Source organism: Choloepus didactylus, chromosome 13, assembly GCF_015220235.1.
Source record: "Choloepus didactylus isolate mChoDid1 chromosome 13, mChoDid1.pri, whole genome shotgun sequence".
In the NCBI taxonomy this organism is placed as follows: Eukaryota; Metazoa; Chordata; class Mammalia; order Pilosa; family Megalonychidae; genus Choloepus; species Choloepus didactylus.
Window position 1 is genome coordinate 63,869,748 of NC_051319.1, and position 25,125 is coordinate 63,894,872.

General features: G+C 38.7%; 1 protein-coding gene across 1 annotated transcript; it reads right to left on the reverse strand.

Moving 5' to 3' along the window:
- Positions 1-7,838: 7,838 nt before the first annotated feature.
- Positions 7,839-8,216, reverse strand: LOC119507731 (ADP-ribosylation factor-like protein 2-binding protein). The gene has a single exon (XM_037800903.1). The coding sequence runs from the start codon at positions 8,214-8,216 to the stop codon at positions 7,839-7,841; it is 378 nt and encodes a 125-aa protein (XP_037656831.1).
- Positions 8,217-25,125: the final 16,909 nt, after the last annotated feature.

Consider the following 25,125-nt stretch of genomic DNA (forward strand, 5'->3'; position numbering starts at 1 on the left):
GCCAGGCTTCCTTGTCCACTTAGCACACTTCTCGGAGGCCTCCTTCCAGGTCAGTGGGTGTAGATTCCAGGGCTACACACTTACTGTAACACCAGGTAAACCATTTTTTACAATCAATAAATCATTAAACCCAGTGAAGGTCATTCATGCTGTTAACATTTTTCTGCAGGATGTTCCAAGAAAATAGGCAAGCAAGAATCCAGTCTATGTGAGTTAAGGACAATCACAAATCCTCAGAACCAAAGCTTCTGGTCATTTCTGCCTCTCGTGCCTTTATTTTGGTCCTCTAAAGTATTTCTCACAAGGAATCAGGTCAGATCCCAGCTCTCCTAGGATATAACATCTTGGTTTTTCAAGGGGATGGACTACTCTTAAAGTTTTTTTGAAAGCCAAAAAAGTGAATAAGTAATAAACAAACAAAAGACACTGAGAAGCCACATTCTCCTTCCAATTTTAACTGGACTTCAAATTATGCACAAAGGCTCAATAACGTTATATATGGTTAGAGCTGGAAGAAAATCTGGCAAGCATCTGGGTGAAAACATTCATTTCGGATGGGGAATAAAGTCCCAGGGAACATGAGTTATTTGCCTAAATGCACATTGTGAGGTGATGGCCGGGTTAGAACTAGAACCCCAGTCAGCTGGAGCCACAGCCTTAAGAGTTCACGGACAGAGCACGCGCGGAGGGGCGGGGGCGGGGCGGGGGGGACGTCGGGGTTTCCGGCGTGAGAGGCGTTCCCACGTCGTTAGTGACCTTAACGGTCGCGTCACCGATCCGGGAGGCTGAGCCACGACGAGCGGTTCTTCCCGCGCCCTCCGGAGGCGGCGTGGCTCCAAAGCAGGAGTGGAAGGTTTAGCAGTCCTAGGGAACCAGGCAGTTTCACAAATAAACCCACCAGCAAGTTTAAAAATAAATAGGTACAACTCAGAGGAAGTGGAGTTAGTCCGTTGCACAAAAAGAGATGTCTAGCGGATCCAGCAAAAATGATGTGAAAAGAACACGAATACCCGCTTATGACGATGATAACACTGTCCTTTACGCATATGAACCAAATACACAAGTCAATAATCAGGACAATGTTGTATCTGACACATCCAACAATGAGGAGCAACAAAAAGCAGTGTTGAACATCCTTTCCCATTGCCAGGTCATATATGATGCTATTCAAAACCTAGATAAGAAGCTTGATATGATGCATGGAAAGGTTTCAAAAATCCACCGTTTCCATGTGAAAACTATGTGGCAAAATCATAAGCCATTTGGATATGCATACAGAAATTATAATTACCTATTTTCTGGAAAGGTTAGATTCAAGAAAATGAAAAAGAAGGAGTCTCCCTCTACATTCTCCTATCCTGAAAGTTATAGTCCAACTTTACCAGTGCGAAGGCAGGAAAACGAAAGTGATATTCAGATCAACCCCATAGATACATCTTTTCATTCGGATGTGCCTTCTGAACCAGCTACTCTACGGGGAAGAGGAGGAGGAGCCGGTCCTTGAGGAGAGCTCACAGGTTCCCCCCAATTTTGAGGATTCCTTCCAGCCATATTTCTCACCAGAGGAGCCAATGCCTGGTCCCTCCACAATACACTTCTTCTCCAGCCCACGGGCTCCCAGCACCAGCAGTGTTTTGTCCTCTGCCCGAGCTTCCACAACTGTGGCTTCAACAGTGGTGGCCTCTGGGGAAGGCAGTCCATCAAGTAACCCTGACCTGGGGAACTACGGTTCACTGGAAAATAAGAGCATCGGCCAACAAACCAACTCGTCATCTGTCAGCAGTCCTCCCAGCTTTGTTACCAGTTCACCAGTTGGACTTAAATCGACACAAAACTTCTTTACGGATCCGTCGAGCTGGTCAGTGGAAGAAGTGATACAGTTTACAGAACAAATGGATTCTCAGACATTCACCCCCCTTGCTGACCTCTTCCGACATCATGACATTGATGGGAAGGCTCTGCTACTACTCAAAAGTGACATGATGATGAAGTATATGAGGCTGAAGTTGGGGACAGCCGTGAAACTATGCCACTACATTGAAAGGCTTAAACAAGAAAAATTCTTCCACAGTTGAAAAATGTTTGTGCAAATGTAGATTGGGCTTACTTCTGGGGAGACTGATACCTTCTTGACATAAAATTGTTTTGCTCTTGTTTTATAGAAGTTTTCTTTAAAAGTATGTTATATGAATTGTAGAACCACATGACAGTCCAATCTACTTCTTTCAAAACTGTTTAACGTGTTAGTACTTAAATATTCAAATTAGCCGTTAGTTCTTTGTGTCTTTTTATTTTTTTAAATTGCACAGTTTACAAATGTACTTCAGGCAGGAAATAGAGAAAAACCTCTGATTTTGGTTAATCTTTCTTTATTGAACCAAAACATCTAAATCCCAAAGGGGAAATGTCAGGGATTGATGACTTCTCTAATTAAATCCATGAGAAGTTTTCCTTAGAAGAAAATTTAAAGATGCAACTGTAGATATCATTTCTTCCTCAAATATTTTACCTGCCCATTGCTGCAACATCCTGTTCATGTTCTACCAGCTTCCTGAAAGGGAAGAGCCATATAAATTATTTTCCTCTCTGTTATTTATTTCTCTGTATGTTGTATTTATTTGGATTTAAAGAAAAAAATAAGCTTACAGTTTTTCCTGAAGCAATAAGTTTTGTTTTTTATAAATTAGGATAGATAGAATAGTCATTTTAGGCAGAAGATATTTATACTATGAGGGTGGTTTGGATGGAGTCTGAATACATATTTTTTTCAATGAAATGCCTGTTATTTTAAAACTTTCCATGTTTTGACTCAGTTTGAACATTTAGCTAGGCATTCATTGCTCTCATCTCTATAAAAGATACTTTGTCCAAATTTTGAAAAGATACTTATTTTATTGCATGTGTTTATTCTTCATATGGATATTATACCATATTTATACTTTATTCTATATCTATAGGTAGGCACACAAGTAAACCTTTTATTTTTTAATTTAAATGGCACTTTGCACCAATACATAGGTATTGATGAACTACGTATATAGGTGGATGTTTTTATTCTACTCAAAATATGTGCATTGTTGACTATCACTTGTACCTCTCAACTTGCTCTTCAGGGGATCAGAAACAATCAGCAGATTGCTTTCCATGCAGGAAGTCCTCTGTCCTATGCAGTGTTTCCAATTTGCTTAGTCTGAGCCATTTATTCTGTGAAATTCTGGAAGATGCACTAGTTCTGACTTGTCATTTTTGGGCTTTATTTTCAAAGATAGAACTTTCAAGGGAAACATTCATTGTTATTATTCTGTTATTACATTGTTATTACTTTGCATAATTTTTGGTGTAATGTTTATAAGCTGTGAGAGTTGGTGCTAATTTATTAACTATATGTTATAAATGCCAATACAATGTACACCACAGGCACGAATGTACATTTTCTTTTTAGAAAACCAGATGTACTCTATATATACGAAAGCAGCTATTTTTAGATGTATGTGGTTTGAAGGGTGGTTTCATCTATGTTATTCTTCATGTTTTATAATACAAGATTTTAACTTAAACTTGGCCTTCTTTCAAATTGTTTGAGTGAAGATGCTGTGCCCAGTTGAACATTCCTCAGGTGTTTGTATAAATAGTATGTTTTGCAGTTTTCAGATTTTAAAATATAATAAAGTTAATGAAAACAAATAAAAAAAAAGAGTTCATGGACACCTTGACAAAAAAATAAAATTAAGAAATTAAATCTCCTTCAGAAAATATAACATATTTTTGTATAGACCCGAAGGCAATTAGCTTGAGAACTATCTGTTTTGGATTTTTCTGTAACACAACTCCTTGTCAAACTACTCTATCCCTTCAGTGAAGACAATTTGGAGTCGACAGTACTTCAAACTTTCTTTCCTAATTATGAACATCTATTTATCTATGACCAAGTCTCTTTTTCTTCCCCAGCATATTTAAACTGAGTATGCAAATGTTTGCAAAAGTAATATTTATTGAGCTATTTTTCTGGGCCCCTTTAGAGTTCCTGCTGTGAGAACTATTTGAGCTAGAATACGATAACAAGGAATAGAGCTTTTTACACTGGTAATATGGTTTCCATTAGAGCAAAGTCGACATTTACAGTTGAAAACCTCATTAGTTGAGTTACTATTGTATGATTAAAAAGACTTCTCATTTACAAAAAGAAAAACACATCAGGGTAAGGTCAGTTTGACAAAGTGTGATATTTGCAGAGAGAGCCAAGGGTTATCCATTTAAAAGGCCAAGTTAAATAAGACACAATTAGATCTCATTTGGCCTTCCACCTCTCAGGATTCGCAAACTCACGTTTTAGCAACTTTGAGGGAATGAGTTTGTCCTTAATTGTATCTTGTTTCCATTGGCCCATCTGCATTACTCAGACTCTTCCGACAAGCATTTTCTGCAAATATCATATGTGTCTTGCTGTCCTTTATTCAAATTGCCTTTTCCTTTTCCTTAATAAATGTTTTTGAACAACTATTTTATTTTGTTTAGAAAGATAAAAATAAATAGTAAGAATTTATTCATCTACAAGGCCGTGAGAAGAAAACACACATCAACAACAGAATTATTAGAAACACACAATCCCAACCAGTTCCAAAGACAAAGACTTTTGTACCCAGAATATACATGACTACTTAACCAACGTTCTCCTGCTGCTTGGTGTGCTCTCAAAGAAATATGTAAAAAGTCAGTAAAGGTATCCACAGTGCTTGCCTTTGCATGCTATAAAAATTTAGACCAAAAGTTAAATTTCAAATATGCTAAAGTTAAATTGGCTTGAAGTAATATAACACATTACTACATTTCAAGAGGACCTGAAGTTACCAGCATGCCTCACTGAATTGGTCATTATCTCCACATCCATCCCCAACTCTAGGTGCCTCTTACCATCTATTTTTTCTGCTCCCAAGTTGCCGAGACTTGCATGAGAAAGGCACAAAGTGTGCTGATAGGGCCTACTGCAGGTTCATTCTACTCTGTCACTGGGTAATGACATTGGCTTTGGCAACCAACATGCCATCATCTCCACCTCTCTGCAGTTTTCTCCTGACCGTGACATCCATGATCTCAGCCTCAAGTGCCATCTCTTGGCTGCCTATATCACAGCTACCTGTGTTGAGCTAGATAGTCCTTTGAATTTCATACACTGAATTTAAGTATAAGCTCCACCACTTACTAGTTGAGTGACTCTGAGCAAACTACTTAAATCCTTTAATTCTCAGTTCCCTCCCCAGTGAAATCAGGATAGTAATCCATGCAAGGCTATTGCAAAGAAAGATATACATACACACATACACATAGCATAATGTCTGGTACATAATAGGCCCTCAGTAATAACAATAAAACCTCAATTGGCTCAGCTTTTTTTCCTTTTCTTTCTGACTCCTAATTGCATTCCTCACAGGAAGCTTCCATGGCCCTACAATTCCTAGTCCTCCTTCTCAGCCAATCTGAACTCTATTCCAAGAAGATCAACATTTTCCTGCCTACAGCTCCTAGCCTCTCCTCTCTCCAGCAGTCCCATCCTTAAACAAAGCTCAGAGTTTCTGGGCATCTTCACCTAGAGCTCTCCTTCCAGCTGTCTTGGAGGGAGAGGCATCTCTGCCCCTTACCCAGGCTAATCCCTTTACTGTGGTGGGTCTCCTATCTCTTTTTTTCTGTTACCTCTTGCTCTCTTTCTTGTTTGTGTGTTAGTGATGCAGTAAATGTTTATTACAGGTAGGTTTTCCTCCCCCTCCACCAGTTCCTTCTCCACTTTCTACAGATGTTTAGGTATCCTTATTCTAAAAATAAATGCCAGGGTTCTGCTCTCCTCTGGAGCTAGTGCCCTCTCTCATCTTTCACTGCTAGGTCCTCACCCACCAAAGCAGCACATGGGAATTAGGAGCCAGGCTGCCTCTTCCACTTACTAGCTGTGTGTCCTTTAACCAATAACTTAATTTGCCTGTGCCTCAGTTTCTTCGTTTATAAGTGGGAGAAAATAGAGTTGTTTTGAATAGAGTAAATAAATTACTTCATTGAAAGCACTTAAAGCATGCTAGGAACATGAGTAAGTGCTCAATAAATATAAAGCTTTGTATCACTCTGGGTTTTACAAAGAAACAGAACCAATAGGATATATGTAATTATTAGGAATTGACTTACCGAATTGTGGAGACTGGCAAGTCTGAATTCCAAAGGGCAGCCCACAGGCTGAAAATTCTATAAAAGTGATGCTGAAGGCTGGAGGCAAAAATTCTGATCTCTGGGGCCCTCAGTTCTTGCTGTTAAGACCTGCAACTGATTGGAAGAGGCCCACGTACATTATGGAGGGCAATCTCCTTTACATAAGGTCAGCTGGGTGTAGATGTTACTCCTACCTACAAAATAACAACTTCACAGTAACAACTAGGCCACTCTTTGACCAAACAACTGGACACCATAACCTAGCCAAGTTGACACATAAAATTAACCATCACAGTTGTTAAACTTCCTCACCCACTACTTATACCTCTCCTTCTAGTACTCTTCCTTATACCCTTCCTCAAACAACCAGAGGCTTCAAGTTTAATTCTTAAAAGTCACTAACCGCTTCCTAATCTCCAAAAGAAAAGACATTTTCTCTTTTTTCCTTCATTCCCCTTGAACTTTTTGTCAGTACAGATTTTTATTTTTACTTAGAGAATTTTTTCAAAGGTACATATTGGGAATTAAACTATGATTTTTTTTCTTCTTTCTAGAGATGTGATAAACATGTGTTCTGGTCAGTAATATTACAGCAAACATTTTACTGAACCAAAGCCAGAAAGATGACCATGAAAGCTGTTTGCTACCTCCTACTGATGCTGAGCTAGAGCAGTGGAACACTATACAGGTAGGAGAGATTCGACATGAAGAAGGAATTGCAGAGCTTGCAGAGTCCTATCTTTGCTAAATTCATACTCACCCCAACAGAAAACCTAATAAATTCATTTATACAGAAAGGATTTTAAGCAAACCTGCACAAACATGCTTAACATGCTATAAGAGAAGGACACCTCTTAGTCTATGTCCAGCACACAGATCACATTCATTGGTGCTCAGAAAGATAGGAATGCCAACGTAGAAAGCATTTTGGCCTTCATAGCACTAACCTCTAAAAAGGACACAGCATGTAATACTTTGATCTTTAAGCAAGCAATCATGGAAATGCCAAGATTACATCCACTAGGTTAGCCTGAGTATTCATCTATAAAAATATTCTTTTTTCAAAAATAATGCTTAAAAGATGCTTCTCCTAGAAACAGTGGGACTACATCAGGACCAACAGAAGACATAGTAATAAAAGAACTGCAAATGCAAGCTGATTATCACACATAGTTTTTAGAAAAGGGCATCTCTTTCAATTGATTGCCATGACCAAGTCTAGCTGTAATAATAGGAGCTCCAGAAATCTCAAGGTAGAGGTAGTGATACCCGAGATAAACATTTCCAAATAAAAACCCCACCCAGCTGGACCACTCAGGCTGAAGGACTGAAACTCTGACCCAAATGAAAGAGCTGAGCATGCACAGATTTGTGCAAAGCCTGCTGTGGTGAGAGGGCTCATGTTGATGGGTTGCTCCACACTGTGGACATACCATTTATGCTGGGGGAAGGGCTCTCCCAGAAGCACCTGAGAGAGGTGTCTACTCCAGGAGGAGTACTAGGGTTACTGATATCAAGAAGGTGGTTCTGGAAGGGTCAGGGAATTTTCTTTTTGATCTGTCAATACTTAACATTAAAGAAGACCTGCAGGACAGTCAGTCTTTGCAATTTGTATCTTCCTGTCAGCCTTAGCGGAAGCCTCTCCCAGTCTACTGTGCTCGGTGACATCCCTTAGAGGATAATTTGCACAATGAAGTCACCACTAAATCACTGCTTGGGTCCAGGCCCTGGCCTTCTTTTCCTGCTCTGTAGTCCCGAAACATTTCTTTAAAAGCCAGGAACTCTGTAAACGTTTGTGCTATGTCAAATATGTCACCAACTACCTCATCTTTATGGTGCTGTAATGCTGTTGTGAAAGCCGCCGTGTTAAATCCAGGAATCCCCTCCAGCAGCTGTTCCTCAACATGCTTTTCTACCAAGAAAATATATTCGTTAAAAATGGACATGTAGGTGAATTTATTCTCTTCTGTTTCTTCAATGACCTGGTAGTACTTGTCCATGAAATGTCTGTAATAAGTGGAACTCATCATCATGAAAATGTCCTCTGTATTTCCAACCACGGCTTCAAATTACCGACAATGAGAATTTACTTCCTCTAAGACATCCATCACTGCCTCATCCACCAGCGGGGACTACAGGCGTCAGTCTCCTACCCAGCATGCTCCTGGGACCCTGCCTCTGCTTGGCTCTGATGAGCACCAAATGCTCCATGCCCCACCCGACCTCTCTGTCCCCTTAGTACTTTAACAAAGCTGACATCCCCTCCTACCAGGGACACACCTTGTCTTGGAGCAAGGGAGGAATTAACTGATGGTTACCTTATGCCCCTCTCCCACCCAGGCTACGAGACTTGAGATTGGCATGGCCCCAAAGGGGTAGAAGGGAAGTGTAAAGAAGGAACTGAGGGACAGACACTATGATTTGGGGCCCTTCAGTTCAAAATCCTTGGCAGAAAGGCTGTGTGGTTCCCCACCACTTACCTGGATTGGGTCCTCAGAGTTGGGGAGGGTTGGAGATCTAGAGAGAGATGATCTCAGATTCAGCCTTGATTCACCCATCGAGGCTGAATCTACAGGCAGTAGTAAAGTGGAAATGAAGCCATGGTAGGCTGGCACAGCCCACCAACCAAGCTTCCTATGGGCCCTAGAATGGGCTCTCATTACTCTTCCAACAGAAGGATAAGGAAGTAATGAGAGAGTCTCATGGTTGTGGTAAAAGGCCTCAGCAGAGACCACGGGACTAGAATTTCAGAGTTTGCCGGTGAGAATGGAAGCCAACAACTAAAGTCCATGACTACAGATGCCAGTGCAGGACCACACCAGGTCAGCGAGACCCCTCTACCAGTTCTGCTCAAGCCATATGCCACACAGAAGAGAAAAAGATGGGTAATGACACAGCCCCACTTGGATTGTTAGCTCCCTGAGGACAGAGACTGCCTTGCTGTTCTTTGTTTACCTTAGAGCTTTACACACACTGTTCAATAAAGTTCCACTGAATTGATTAAATTGCCTCACTTCCTTTTGTGTTAAATTAAAATAGCACACACACCCCAAATCATCCCACCATCTTTTTGTTCACTCTCACTTTAAGTACTGTATTTAAAAAGCTGTGATGGTTCAGGACAGAAGCAGCAAGGCTATGAAAGAGCAAATTTAGGTATCAGTACAGTATAGCAAGAAACTAAGTTGGTCTGGAGCATTCAATGAATATTTTAAATAGCTTAAACCACTAGAGGGAGTGAGCACAGGTATGATTGAAATAAGATAAAAAATTGTATTATAATATATTTTACTTAGCAACCATAAACTTTATGACCAGGCACAGTTTCTTCTCTGTTAAAAAAAAATACTTAAAAAAGAATGAAACTATGAGAAGATATAAAATAATTATTTCTCATCAGACAAAAGCAAAGTTCAAACAATAGTTTATTTAGGCACTAGGAACTTTTAAAATGTTAAATGTAGGGATTTGCAGCAGTTCTGTGCTATTCAGTCCTATCAACTTAATATGAGTTAATCAAGGCAACAGCCCAATTCTGATGCCATATTTTAGAGCTAAACAATCAAAAATCATACATTAAATATAGCTCACTTCTCATTTAACGGGAGAAGGAACTTAAGTGATCACCATTTTTCACTTGAAGAAAAAGATACTCTGAGTTATTCATTGATTTATCCAAGATCCATATCTAACTAGCGAATGAATGTGTACTAAAAACTTTAGGTCTAAATAGACAGAAAAACATTTTAACACTCTAGAAGAGGAGTCACTCAGCAGATTCCCTATGGAAGATCCCAAGTATCAAAGTTTTCTTAGAAATTAGTGTATCCAAAGAAATACAAAATAAAATAATGACTCCATTCTTTGCCATTAGAGTTGGAAAATGTTTGAAATTTTTTAAATATAGAGAATTGGCAAGGGTACAGGGTCATTCTCATTTATTTTCATAGAACTGTAAAGTGGTGTGATATTTTTGGAAAACAATTTAGCGAGAAGAATTAAGAGTTTTAAAATATAGATTCACACAAAGACTTCTATTCAATGATGTTCACTGCTACATTATATATAATAATGAAGTAATACAAAGGGACTAAATGTCCAACAATCAGGGAGTAAACATATAATGTGCATTCAAATGTTGGCATTTTATACAGCCATTATTCTGAAGACTACCTAATAATGGAGGGAAATATGCTTATTATAAAATATATTACTCATATAGAAATACAAGTATGTGTGTGCACACATGTGTGTATGCGTGTAGAATGAGGATTATCTCTAGAGAAGAAAACTCCAAGTAATTTTCTCTTTAAAATTCTTAGTTTTTTGGGTGACTGTGAGCAAGCTACTTAAATTCTTTGATTTTCAGTTTGGGAATGTGACATGGGTAGCTGCCACCTGATTGCTTCTTAATCCCACTGAAATCATAAACGGTGTTCCCCGTCTAAGTCTGGAGACTACCACCAGCAACTTTAGCGATGATGTCTTCAGGTTGGGTCACTGTAACACCAGGCGGGGAATGGGGTCAACGCTGGCACCACAGGATTCAGGGACTGTTCTGCTCATTCCTAATGTCCAGCACAAGGGGTTTCTTCAGAGCAGGACGACACCCACTCCCTCGTTCCACCTTAATTTCTATCAGAGGATGCCAAACAAAACTGGATCACCTTCTCGCTGAGGTAGTTTAAAATTGCACAATTTTAAATCTGTTTAAAATTGCCACCCTCCCTCTACCCAGCACTTCCCACCCCACCTTACCTTGCTCCATTTTTTCCATAGCATTTATCACTTTCTAACATACTGTATAATTTACTCATTTACCGTGTTTCACGATATATTTTTCACTGATATATCCCCAGCACCTAGAAAAACACACAATAGGTTTTCAGTAAATAGTTTTGAATGCATGGATGAAGGGATGGAAAAATGGACAAACAAATGAATAGATTATATAGCTCTTTAAAATTTCCTACTCCCAAGAGCAAAAGTTGTAACTGACAACTTATGAGGCATGTCCAGACCATACATTTTAGTCCCTGAAATATTTGCTTTTAAACATTTTATTTAGAAATAATTGTTAAGTCACAACAATTGCCTAACTGGTACAGTGAATTCTTATGTACCCTTTACCCAGATTCTCACAATGATGTCATCTTCTATAACCATAACCCCACCATATTTTAAATTACAATTCATTACTTACATTAAAAATCAAATTGAACATAATGTGGATTTATAACTTCTCTTTAAGTATCAGTTGCTCTGGCAACACTGGGCCCTCATGTCTGCCTACAACAGTCACCTAGGGAGACTGTGGATGCCCCTTTAGTCAGGGCATGTGCTCATCTGTTTGACACAGATCCTGCCACTCTATTTTATTGCCAACACTGAGCTTGTTAGTTATTGTTATCTTCATGCAAACCAACTATATACAAATGCCCCTCCCTGGAATTTAAGTTCCAAGAAGATAGGAATTTTTGGTGTTGTGTTGTATTTATTCAATGATGTACTCCCAAATACCTAGAATAGTGCCTGGCAAACAGCAGTTGACTCAATGGTTATACTGAGCCAACTCATTCACATTCCCTGCCTGACTCTCACAGGCATTTATATTTGAGACCTCTGAGATACAGCAAATCAGTTTCTCCATTATTGAGGAACTACGTCTACGGTAAAGAAACACTCTCCCTGTGGGACTTGCCCAATTTGATACAGCTGGTCCCTTTTGCTATCATTTGCTTCTGCTATCATAAGCCTCTGCTATAATTGCTTTTCAGGAGGAAAACCCATTTCTCAGGGTTTTGCTGCTCAAAACAGCTCTACATCAACCTAGGCAGGGTTAATCTGTCACGCAACTATTATCCGAGGTACAAGTTGGCTCCTAAAAACAACTGGGTGGGACAGATTCTGGAGTCTATTATCATCACCTTCCCCAGCCCCCACTCCCACCTGTTAACTTAGTTCTGGGCCCAGCCATTGGTTCTGTCCATTCTAAACACATGGTCATTTTATTCCAGTGGCTTTTATCCCTTTTCTTGGGCCTTGCTCAGGGGTACCTTAGTCAATCCCAACAGATTTCCTAACGTTAGTCTCAGGAAGAAAAGGTTGGGATCTTGGTACTTCCCAGAAGGCATCTGGACTCCTTAAGCAAATTAATCCACCCCCTTCTCATGTAATCTGTATTCTGGAGTTACTAGGAGGAAGAGAATACTAAGCCTCAGGAGATAAAATGTCTTATTATAGATACTTGGTGGAGCAATGTAGACTTCTTTCTTTACTTTTAATTAATAACAAAGGTAACTCAAATGATTCTTACATTATAACAAAAATCACTACATATTGACATGCTTTCTCCATTTAAAACATAACAATGTCAGATACACTGTTTTTAAGTTTCAGCTCACTAGGCACCCCTTCCATATCCCCTCATAGGATGAACCTAATTTTATATACCATTAGAGGTACAGAAAAATCTGGAAGTAAAAACATCAAAAGCTTAATAGCAGCTACATTTAGGCAGGATAAGAATTTCTCCACTAAAGAATTGGTATGTTTATGTCATGGTTAAGAAGGCTTTTGACTGCAAGTAATGAATTGCCAGTGACACTGGCGTAAATGTATAAAGGTTTATTTTTCTCATATAACAAAAAATACTCATACAGTTTGTTCTGGGCTTGATGCAGTGGCTCAGCAATGTTATTGAGGATGCAGACTTTATATATTTCTTCTCTTTTATCCTTAGATAATACTTTTCATTTTTAGACTTCCCCAGAGGTTCCATTGTCAGAACAATGTCATACGGCCTCCCCAATCTGCAAACAGAAAGGAGTGGAATTACTATAATTATCTTAAACCCAGGGCAAGAACAAATGACCACAATTGTATTGTGCATAATTTGCGTAAGTGTACATGGTCCTGCCTGTATCAATGGCTATTCATTCCCTGGGGCTGGGCTGGGCTGCCCTGAACAAAATGATGGTAATATAAGTGAGTCAAAAGAGAAGAGTAACTGATGGGTAGGCAATTAACAGCTCTGTCACAGCTTACATCTGGTAATATATTCTTTCCATGTTCTGTCACAACCATTGGATGTGGATTTAAATATGCCTGATAAGCACATCATTGATTTCAGTCTGATGAGTGAAGAAAATCACCAGTTCCTGGGAAAGTGTCAAATTCTTGACAATCAAGCCATTTGTAGTCCAGGTTGGACTGAGGAAAACGTTCATATGTTATCCTCAACATTAAAAATCATGTTTCAGCCTTAAAGTGATCAATTCAGGCTGGTCAAGATATTAAAATGTTGCTGAAATAAATCACTTAAGCAAGCCATCATAGAAATGATCTTTGCTTCACTTACATGAAAAAAAGGCTTTATATCATTCCTCATTAAAACAAAAATGTGTGAGCATCCCTCCTGTCAACTGTCAGCATACTTTATTGTGGAAAACCAGTCATTCTTTTACCTGCTACTCATTTCTCTGTATAGCATTTCTGAAATTATAAAGTCTTAGTGGCAACAGATTTGTTACATCTAAAATTTTTCATAATTTTCCTCAACATTAAATCAACCAACCCACTGACTATGTTCTGTATCAAAACCGTGTGGATTGCTATTCAGTGCCGCTTCATTTATTCACTTTGTTATGTTTTTCCCTGCTGAACACAGTTCTGTCAGTACCTTTTCCATTTTCCACCATAGCTCTCAAAGTCATTGTTATAAATGTGGAAAAGTTTTCCCTGAAGCTTGAAGTGTTAGCATAAATAAAGCAAGCAGACTTTAAGCATCTCTCCCCTTATTTATGTCCCTCACATATACTGAAAAAAATTTCACCCAATTATATGGTGAAATATTTGATAGTATACTCTCAACAATAATCATTCTTACTTATGCTACTGACATTACACAAAATCCAACCTTGTCATTTGATAAAAGACTTATGTCAATTGCTTTTTCTGCTTTCCTTCAGATTATAGAAATTATTTTATTTTTGTAGCTGTCTTTATCACTTTCTTAACACTAGTAAAATTTGTACTTGTTTTTTTTCTACAAGGACTGAAGCAATGAGTCAAGTCTTTGTTAGTCTGTTCTCTTCTTAGACTCTAGTAATTTCGTCCTGGAAAGCATTATTTTGAGTTTGTGTTTGGAAAATTGTATTCAAAATCTCCTTGCTCTCCAATGGGGCTTTGATGGAAGACAAACCCTAGACAAATGACATCATATGGTACTCAGATATGCCCCTGCCCTGGGGAACCAAGACTTGTTTCCCTAGGTCACGCTCGCACTCATGGAGACTTCTTCTTCAGGGAGGATCTCTCCTGGGAGGATCTTCGTGGAATTTTACCAATAGCCTTCTGTAAGACAGTTCCACCAAGCTATCAGAAATGCTCACATTTGTCTGAACTTCACAGAAGGGCACACACGAGTTCTTTCCCAGAAAGCTCTTTGACTTCTGTACAATTAAACTTCCAATGTGACCGTCCCAGCATTAACAACCAGATACATCCAACCATGCCTCAGTATGCCAGATTCCAGCATTTCCTGCACTAGTAATCAAAAGGTTCTGTTAATGAGAACAAAAGTAGAAAAGAAAAAAAAAGCAGAAGAAAAATTTATGTAAATTGGGATATCCCACAGCAGGTGAGGGAGAGAAGTCATCCCTATTGTTCTAGTTTGCTAATGCTGCAGAATGCAAAACACCAGAGATGGATTGGCTTTTATAAAAAGGGGGTTTATTTGGCTACACAGTTACAGTCTTAAGGCCATAAAGTGTCCAAGGTAACACATCAGTAATTGGGTACCTTCACTGGAAGATGGCCAATGGCATCCGGAAAACCTCTGTTAGCTGGGAAGGCACGTGGCTGGCGTCTGCTCCAAAGTTATGGTTTCAGAATGGCTTTCTCCCAGGACGTTCCTCTCTAGCAAGCTTGCTCCTCTTCAAAACGTCACTCACAGCTGCACTGAGTTCCTTCTCTTTGAGACAGCTCATTTTATGGCTCCACTGATCAAGGCCCACCCTGAATGGGTGGGGCCATGCCTCCATGGAAATATCCCATCAGTTATCATCTACAGTTGGGTGGGGCGCATCTCCATGCAAACAACCTAATCCAAACGTTCCAACTTAATCCCCACTATTATGTCTGCCCATACAAGATTACATCAAAGATAATGGTGTTTGGGGGACATAATACATTCAAACTGGCACACCTATCAAAATGTAGAAGCTCTATTCTGTCCTGAACTGGAAACTGGGCTCTGAGAGTCATCGTTTGCAGTCTTCTGAAAGCAGAGACCCAATGCAGTGCTTGCCCATCTTGGGCAAAAACTGCCAAAAGGTAAATAAAATTCCAGGCATTGTCAGGCAAGGGTATTGGAAACAAAGCATATAACATTATCTCATCCTGGTATTGTCATAGCTGGAGTACTGCATACAGTGCTGGTGGCTAAACTTTAACATAGATTCAAGAGAAATAAATACAGGTCCAGAAAAGGGTGAATAAGATGTTTGGGGTATAAAAGTTTTATCAATAAAAGTATATGAATGCCATCTATCAGAATGCTCTCAAAGTCCAACTCAGTTACCCATGAGGGGAGGTAGAACCTACACAATGATTAGGAACACATCTCAAGCCTGCTCACTATATTCTTCCTTTTTTAACTTTTCATTTTCAAATAATCTCAGATTTGAAAATAGTTGTAAAAATAGTACAAAGATTTCCCATATACCCTCTACCCACCTTCTCCAAATGTTAACATCTCACATAACTGTAGCACAATTATCAAAACCAGAAAATAATATTGATGTTATACTGTTAACTAATCTGTGGTGCTTATTCAGATTTCAACAGTGTTCCCACTAATATCTTCTTTCTGGTCCAGGGTCCTATCCAAGATCCTTTACTGCATTTAGTTGTCATTATTTCCTTTGGGTCCTCTAATCAGGAAGAGTTCTGTAGCCTTTGTTTGTCTTTCTTGACCTTGACATTCATGAAGAATTGTTGGCTAGTTGTTTGTAGAATGTCTCTTGAGTTTGTCTGATGTTTCCTCAGGATTGAACTAAGGTTATACATTTTTTACAAGAATATCACACAAGTTATGTTGTGCCCTTCTCTGCACATCTTACATAGAGGAATTTGATGTCAATATGTCTCATTACTGGTGATGTTAACTTGGATTTCTTGGTTAAGATTGGGTCTACCAGTGTTTTGGTTTGCTAAAGCTGACAAAATGCAATATACCAGAAATGGACTGGTTTTTAACAATGGGGATTTATTAGCTTACGAGTTTACAATTAAGGCCATGAAAATGTCCAAATCAATGCATCAACAGGATAATATTTTCTCTGAAGACTGGTTACCAGCAATCAGTTAGCAAAGCACATGGTGATGTCTGCTGGTCCTTCTCACTCGGGTTTCATTGCTTCCAGCTTCTGGCTTCAGTGGCTTCCTCTCTTCAGCTTTTCTGGGTCTGTCTTCATCTCTCAGCATCTCTCTGGACTTCTTCTCTGTGAGGTTTTCTCAATTTCATCTCTTTGCTTATGAATGTGTTTTATCTTCTTATAAAGGACTCCAGTAAGAGGATTAAGACACACCTTAAATGTGGTGGGTCGCATCTCAATTGAAATAACCTAACCAAAAGTCCCACGTACAATAGATCTGCACCCATAGGAATGGATTAAAAGAACATGGCCTTTTCCAGGGTACATAATAGCTTCAAACCCTAAAACCAGGTTTCCCTGATACATTAATTCCCCATTGTGATTAGTATTTCATGAAGAGATACTTTGAGACTTACAAATATCCTATTTCTCATCAAACTTTTACTCACAAATTTTACTTAATGATAAATGATTCTTGCCTACAGTACTTATTATTGAGTTGTTTATTTGTCAAATGGTGACTTTCTATTTCCTTCATTGTTTGTATATTCATGAATTGAAGTTCTAATGTAAGGAAGAGCCTTCCGCTCTCCTCCATTTATTTATTCAACTATTTTTGAATTAGTGAATTCATTCGTTAATTAAGGATTCATGAATATTTATTTTATTCTATAGGTATGCTGGTTTGAAGCTGTTATGTACCCCAGAAAAGGCCATGTTCTTTTAATCCATTCCTATGGGTGCAGAACTGTTATGAGTGAGACCTTTTGGTTAGGTTGTTTCAATTAAGATGTGACCCACCCAATTCATGGTGGGCCCTAATCCTCTACTGGAGTCCTCTATGAGGATAAAAGAAAGATGAAACCAAGAGAGCTGAGAGAGAGAAACACCCAGAGAGAGCTGAGAGATAAAATCCCCTGGAGGAGCTGAGAGAGGAGGCCACTGAAGCCAGAAGCTGAAAGCAATGGAACCTGGAGAGACAGCAGATGCCAGCCATGTGCCTTCCCATGTGACAGAGGTGTCCCAGATGCCAGTGGCCTTTCTTTAGGGAAGGTATCCTCCTGTTGATGACTTAATTTGGACATTTTCATGGCCTTAGAACTATAAATTTGTAAGCTAATAAATCCCCATTGTAAATGCCAATCCATTTCTGGTATAATTCATTAAAAAGCAACTTTAGCAAACTGAAACAATAAGTTGAAATTAATTACTTAAAAAAAATAGTTGTTGCTCAATTGTCCCAGATTTGGCCATTGGCTGATCCTTCCAGTTGTTTCTGTGTCCTTTTTATTTAAATGCAATTTTATTGAGATTGTGCTGGTTTGGATGTATTATGTCCCCCAAAACAACATCATCTTTGATGCAATCTTGTGTAGCCAGGAAAGGTATTGGTGTTGATTGGGTTGGAGACTTTTGATTGGATGTTTCCGTGGAGATGTGATCACTCAACTGTGGGCAAGATCTTTCATTGGTAATTTCCATGGAGGTGTGGCCCTGCCCATTCAGCATGGGCCTTGATTAGTTTGCTAGAGCACTGTATAAGCTCAGACAGAAGGAACAAGCTTGCTACAGCCAAGAGGGACACTTTGAAGAATGCACAGGAGCTGAGAGCGGAACTGCAGTTTACAGAGACATTTTGGAGACGGCCTTTGAAAGCAGACTTTTGCTCCAGAGAAGCTAAGAGAGAACAAATGCCCCAAGAGCAACTGAGTGACATTTTGGAGAGAAGCTGAAGCCTAGAGAGGACCATCCTGGGAGAAAGCCATTTTGAAACCAGAACTCCAGAGCAGATGCCAGTCATGTGCCTTCCCAGCTAACAGAGATTTTCCAAACACCATTGGCCATCTTCCAGTGAAAGTACCCAATTGTTGATGTGTTACTTGGACACTTTATGGCCTTAAGACTGTAACTGTGTAACCAAATAAACCCCCTTTAATAAAAGTCAATCCATTTCTGGTGTTTTGCATTCCGGCAGCATTAGCAAATAGCAACAGAGGTATAGTCACACACCATACAAACCACATGTGATGGTTAGATTCATGTGTCAACTTGGACAAGTGATGTTGCCCAAGTGTCTGGTCAAGCAAGTACTGGCCTAACCATTACTGCAAGGACATTTGTGGCTGGCTAATAAATCAGAAGGCTGGTTTATTAAATCATCAGTCAATTGACTGCACCTGCCACTTATTACATCAATGAATGGTGTGTCTTCCACAATGAGAGAATTCAATCAGCTGGATTTAATCCAATCAGTTGAAGACTTGTAAGGGAGAAAGAGATAGCCTTCATTTCTTTGGCTAGCCAGTGTCTTTTGAGGATATCATCGAACACCCTCATTAGAGTTACCAGTTTGCTGCCTGACCTACAGAATTTGTACTCGTGCATCCCCAAAGTTGAATAGACACTTACATAAAGTCTTATATTTACAGATATCTCTTGTTGGTTGTTTCCCTAGAGAACCCTAACTAATACACCATCCAAGGTATACAATCAATGGTTCACAGTGTCATTACACACTAGTGCATACATCACCATGATCAATTTTGAAACATTTTCATTACTCCAGAAAAGAAATAAAAAGAAAAAAGAAAACCCTAATCATTTCATAACCCTTATTCCCCCCTATTATTGACCCATAGTATTAGCGTGGTACATTTGTTACTGTTGATGAAAGAATATTAAGATATATTACTATTAACTATAGTCCATAATTTGCAATAGGTACATTTTTCCCCACTTAACCTTCTATTTTAACTCCTTGCAATAGTGTCATACATTTGTTCTAGTTCATAAAAGAACTTTTTAATATTTGTCAGTTAATCACAATGTCCACCACAAGATTCAATGTGTTATACATTGCCATGTTTGAACCTCCAACTTTTCTTCTAGTAATATATAGGACTTTAAACCTCCCCTTTCCACCACATCCACACACAATTCAGTACTGTTAATTATTCTCAGAATTACTCACTACTATTACCTCCATCCATTTCCAAACCTTTAAGTTTGACTTAGTTAAGCATTCTGCACATATTAAGCAACCACTTCCCATTCTTTAGCCTCATTCTATATCCTGGTAACCTATATCCTATTTTTTTATGTCTATGAGTTTACATATTATAATTAGCTAATAATAGTGAGGTCACACAACAGTTGTCCTTTTGTGTCTGACTTATTTCACTTAACATAATGTCCTCAAGGTTCAACCATGTTGTTGTGTGCTTCAGGACTTCATTCCTTCTTAATGCTGAATAATATTCCCTCTTATGGATATAACACATTTTGTTTATCCGTTTATCTGTTGATGGACACTGGGGATGTTTCCATCTTTTGGCAATTGTGAGTAACACCACTACAAACACTGGTATGCAAATATCTGTTCCTGTCCCTGCTTTCAGATCTTCTGGGTATATACTGAGTTGTGGGATTGCCGGGTCATAAGGCAACTTATACTTAGCTTCTTAAGGAACCACCAAACTGTCCTCCCACCTCCTGTACCACTTTACATTCCCACCAGCAGTGATAAGTATTCCCCACATCCTCTTCAACATTTGTAGTTTCCTGTTTGTTTAACAGCAGCCATTCTAGCAGGTGTGAGATCATATCTCAATGTGGTTTTGATTTGTATTTTCTTCCCTAATAGCTACTGAAGATGAGCATCTTTTCATGTGCCTTCTAGCCATCTGTATTTCCTCTTTGGAAATATGCCTATTCATGTCTTTTGCCCATTTTTAAATTGGGTTGTTTGTCTTTTTATTGTTGAGGCTGTGTCCTTTTTACGACTCCACATCACTTTTTTTTTTTTTTTTTTTTTTTTTTTTAATCATCATTTTATTGAGATATATTCACATACCACGCAGTCATACAAAACAAATTGTACTTTCGATTGTTTACAGTACCATTACATAGTTGTACATTCATCACCTAAATCAATCCCTGACACCTTCATTAGCACACACACAAAAATAACAAGAATAATAATTAGAGTGAAAAAGAGCAATTGAAGTAAAAAAGAACACTAGGTAACTTTGTCTGTTTGTTTGCTTCCCCTACTTTTCTACACATCGATCCATAAACTAGACAAAGTGGAGTTTGGTCCTTATGGCATTCCCAATCCCACTGTCACCCCTCATAAGCTACATTTTTATACAACTGTCTTCGAGATTCATGGGTTCTGGGTTGTAGTTTAATAGTTTCAGGTATCCACCACCAGCTACCCCAATTCTTTAGAACCTAAAAAAGGTTGTCTAAAGTGTGCGTAAGAGTGCCCACCAGAGTGATCTCTCGGCTCGTTTTGGAATCTCTCTGCCACTGAAGCTTATTTCATTTCCTTTCACATCCCCCTTTTGGTCAAGAAGATGTTCTCCATCCCACGATGCCGGGTCTACATTCCTCCCCGGGAGTCATATTCCACGTTGCCAGGGAGATTCACTTCCCTGGGTGTCTGATCCCACGTAGGGGGGAGGGCAGTGATTTCACCTTTCAAGTTGGCTTAGCCAGAGAGAGAGGGCCACATCTGAGCAACAAAGAGGCATTCAGGAGGAGACTCTTAGGCACAAATACAGGGAGGCCTAGCCTCTCCTTTGCAGCAACCGTCTTCCCAAGGGTAAAACTTATGGTAGAGGGCTCAACCCATCAAACCACCAGTCCCCTATGTCTGTGGTCATGTTAGCAACCATGGAGGTGGGGTAGGCGAATACCCCTACATTCTCCACAGGCTCCTCAAGGGGGCACTACATCGTTTTTTTTTTTTTTTTTTTTTTTTTTTTTTTCCTTGTTTGTCTTTTTTCTTTTTTTTTTTTTTTTTAACTTTCCCTTCTTTTTTCAAATCAACTGTATGAAAAAAAAGTTAAAAAGAAAACAAACATACAATAAAAGAACATTTCAAAGAGACCATAGCAAGGGAGTAAGAAAAAGACAACTAACCTAAGATAACTGCTTAACTTCCAACATGTTCCTACTTTACCCCAAGAAAGTTACATACTATAGCAACATTTCAGTGAACTTGTTCCTACTATATCCATCAGAAATTAACAGACCATAGTCATTTCTGGGCATCCCCAGAACGTTAAATAGCTTATCTGTTCTTCTTGGATTATTGTTCCCCCTTCCTTAATTGCTCTCTACTGCTAGTTCCCCTACATTCTACATTATAAACCATTTGTTTTACATTTTTCAAAGTTCACATTAGTGGTAGCATATAATATTTCTCTTTTTGTGCCTGGCTTATTTCGCTCAGCATTATGTCTTCAAGGTTCATCCATGTTGTCATATGTTTCACCAGATCATTCCTTCTTACTGCCGCGTAGTATTCCATCGTGTGTATATACCACATTTTATTTATCCACTCATCTGTTGATGGACATTTGGGTTGTTTCCATCTCTTGGCAATTGTGAATAATGCTGCTATGAACATTGGCGTGCAGATATCTGTTCGTGTCACTGCTTTCCGATCTTCCGGGTATATCCCGAGAAGTGCAATCGCTGGATCGAATGGTAGCTCTATCTCTAGTTTTCTAAGGAACTGCCAGACTGACTTCCAGAGTGGCTGAACCATTATACAGTCCCACCAACAATGAATAAGAGTTCCAATTTCTCCACATCCCCTCCAGCATTTGTAGTTTCCTGTTTGTTTAATGGCAGCCATTCTAACCGGTGTTAGATGGTATCTCATTGTGGTCTTAATTAGCATCTCTCTAATAGCTAGTGAAGCTGAACATTTTTTCATGTGTTTCTTGGCCATTTGTGTTTCCTCTTCAGAGAACTGTCTTTTCATATCTTTTGCCCATTTTATAATTGGGCTGTCTGTACTATTGTCATTGAGTTGTAGGATTTCTTTGTATATGCAAGATATCAGTCTTTTGTCAGATACATGGTTTCCAAAAATTTTTTCCCATTGAGTTGGCTGCCTCTTTACCTTTTTGAGAAATTCCTTTGAGGTGCAGAAACTTCTAAGCTTGAGGAGTTCCCATTTATCTATTTTCTCTTTTGTTGCTTGTGCTTTGGGTGTAAAGTCTAGGAAGTGGCCTCCTAATACAAGGTCTTGAAGATGTTTTCCTACATTATCTTCTAGGAGTTTTATGGTACTTTCTTTTATATTGAGATCTTTGGTCCATTTTGAGTTAATTTTTGTGTAGGGGGTGAGGTAGGGGTCCTCTTTCATTCTTTTGGATATGGATATCCAACTCTCCCAGCCCCATTTGTTGAAAAGACCATTATGGCTCAGTTCGGTGACTTTGGGGGCCTTATCAAAGATCAGTCGGCCATAGATCTGAGGGTCTATCTCTGAATTCTCAATTCGATTCCATTGATCTATATGTCTATCTTTGTGCCAGTACCATGCTGTTTTGGCAACTGTGGCTTTATAATAAGCTTCAAAGTCAGGGAGTGTAAGTCCTCCCACTTCGTTTTTCTTTTTTAAAGTGTCTTTAGCAATTCGAGGCATCTTCCCTTTCCAAATAAATTTGATAACTAGCTTTTCCAAGTCTGCAAAGTAGGTTGTTGGAATTTTGATTGGGATTGCATTGAATCTGTAGATGAGTTTGGGTAGAATTGACATCTTAATGACATTTAGCCTTCCTATCCATGAACATGGAATATTTTTCCATCTTTTAAGGTCCCCTTCTATTTCTTTTAGTAGAGTTATGTAGTTTTCTTTGTATAGGTCTTTTACATCTTTGGTTAAGTTTATTCCTAGGTACTTGATTTTTTTAGTTGCTATTGAAAATGGTATCTTTTTCTTGAGTGTCTCTTCAGTTTGTTCATTTCTAGCATATAGAAACATTACTGACTTATGTGCATTAATCTTGTATCCCGCTACTTTGCTAAATTTGTTTATTAGCTCTAGTAGGTGTATCGTTGATTTCTCAGGGTTTTCTAGATATAAGATCATATCATCTGCAAACAATGACAGTTTTACTTCTTCTTTTCCAATTTGGATGCCTTTTATTTCTTTGTCTTGCCGGATTGCCCTGGCTAGCACTTCCAGCACAATGTTGAATAACAGTGGTGACAGCGGGCATCCTTGTCTTGTTCCTGATCTTAGAGGGAAGGCTTTCAGTCTCTCACCATTGAGTACTATGCTGGCTGTGGGTTTTTCATATATGCGCTTTATCATGTTGAGGAAGTTTCCTTCAATTCCTACCTTTTGAAGTGTTTTATCAAAAACGGATGTTGGATTTTGTCAAATGCTTTTTCAGCATCTATTGAGATGATCAATTGATTTTTCCCTTTCGAGTTTTTAATGTGTTGTAATACATTGATTGTTTTTCTTATGTTGAACCATCCTTGCATGCCTGGAATGAACCCCACTTGGTCATGGTGTATGATTTTTTTAATGTGTCTTTGGATTCGATTTGCAAGTATTTTGTTGAGGATTTTTGCATCTATATTCATTAGGGAGATTGGCCGGTAGTTTTCCTTTATTGTAGCATCTTTGCCTGGTTTTGGTATTAGATTGATGTTAGCTTCATAAAATGAGTTAGGTAGTGTTCCATTTTCTTCAATGTTTTGAAAGAGTTTGAGTAAGATTGGTGTCAGTTCTTTCTGGAAAGTTTGGTAGAATTCCCCTGTGAAGCCATCTGGCCCTGGGCATTTATTTGTGGGAAGATTTTTGATGACTGATTGGATCTCTTTGCTTGTGATGGGTTGGTTGAGGTCTTCTATTTCTTCTCTGGTCAGTCTAGGTTGTTCATATGTTTCCAGGAAATTGTCCATTTCTTCTACATTATCCAGTTTGTTGCCATACAGTTGTTCATAATATCCTCTTATAATTTTTTTAATTTCTTCAGGATCTGCAGTTATGTCACCTTTTTCATTCATTATTTTGTTTATATGGGTCTTCTCTCTTTTTGATTTTGTCAGTCTAGCTAGGGGCTTGTCAATCTTGTTGATCTTCTCAAAGAACCAACTTTTGGTGATATTTATCCTTTCTATTGTTTTTTTGTTCTCTATGTCATTTATTTCTGCTTTAATCCTTGTTATTTCTTTTCTTGTACTTGGTTTAGGATTGGTTTGCTGTTCATTTTCTAGCTTCTTCAGTTGATCCATTAGTTCTTTGATTTTGGCTCTTTCTTCCTTTTTAATATATGCGTTTAGTGCTATAAATTTCCCCCTTAGCACTGCTTTTGCTGCATCCCATAGGTTTTGGTATGTTGTGTTCTCATTTTCATTCGTCTCTATATATTTAGCAATTTCTCTTGCTATTTCTTCTTTAACCCACTGATTGTTTAGGAGTGTGTTGTTTAACCTCCAGGTATTTGTGAATTTTCTAAGTCTCTGATGGTTATTGACTTCTAATTGTATTCCATTGTGGTCAGAGAATGTGCTTTGAATAATTTCAATCTTTTTAAATTTATTGAGGCTTGTTTTATGTCCCAGCATACGATCTATTCTGGAGAAAGTTCCGTGAGCACTAGAAAAGTATGTGTATCCTGGTGATTTGGGATGTAATGTCCTGTAGATGTCTGTTAAATCTAATTCATTTATCAGATTGTTTAGGTTTTCAATTTCCTTATTGGTCTTCTGTCTGGTTGATCTATCTATAGGAGAGAGTGAT

Coding starts and splice junctions, on each gene's coding strand:
- LOC119507731 (XM_037800903.1), bottom strand. CDS start 8,216: ATGAGTTCCACTTATTACAGACATTTCATGGACAAGTACTACCAGGTC.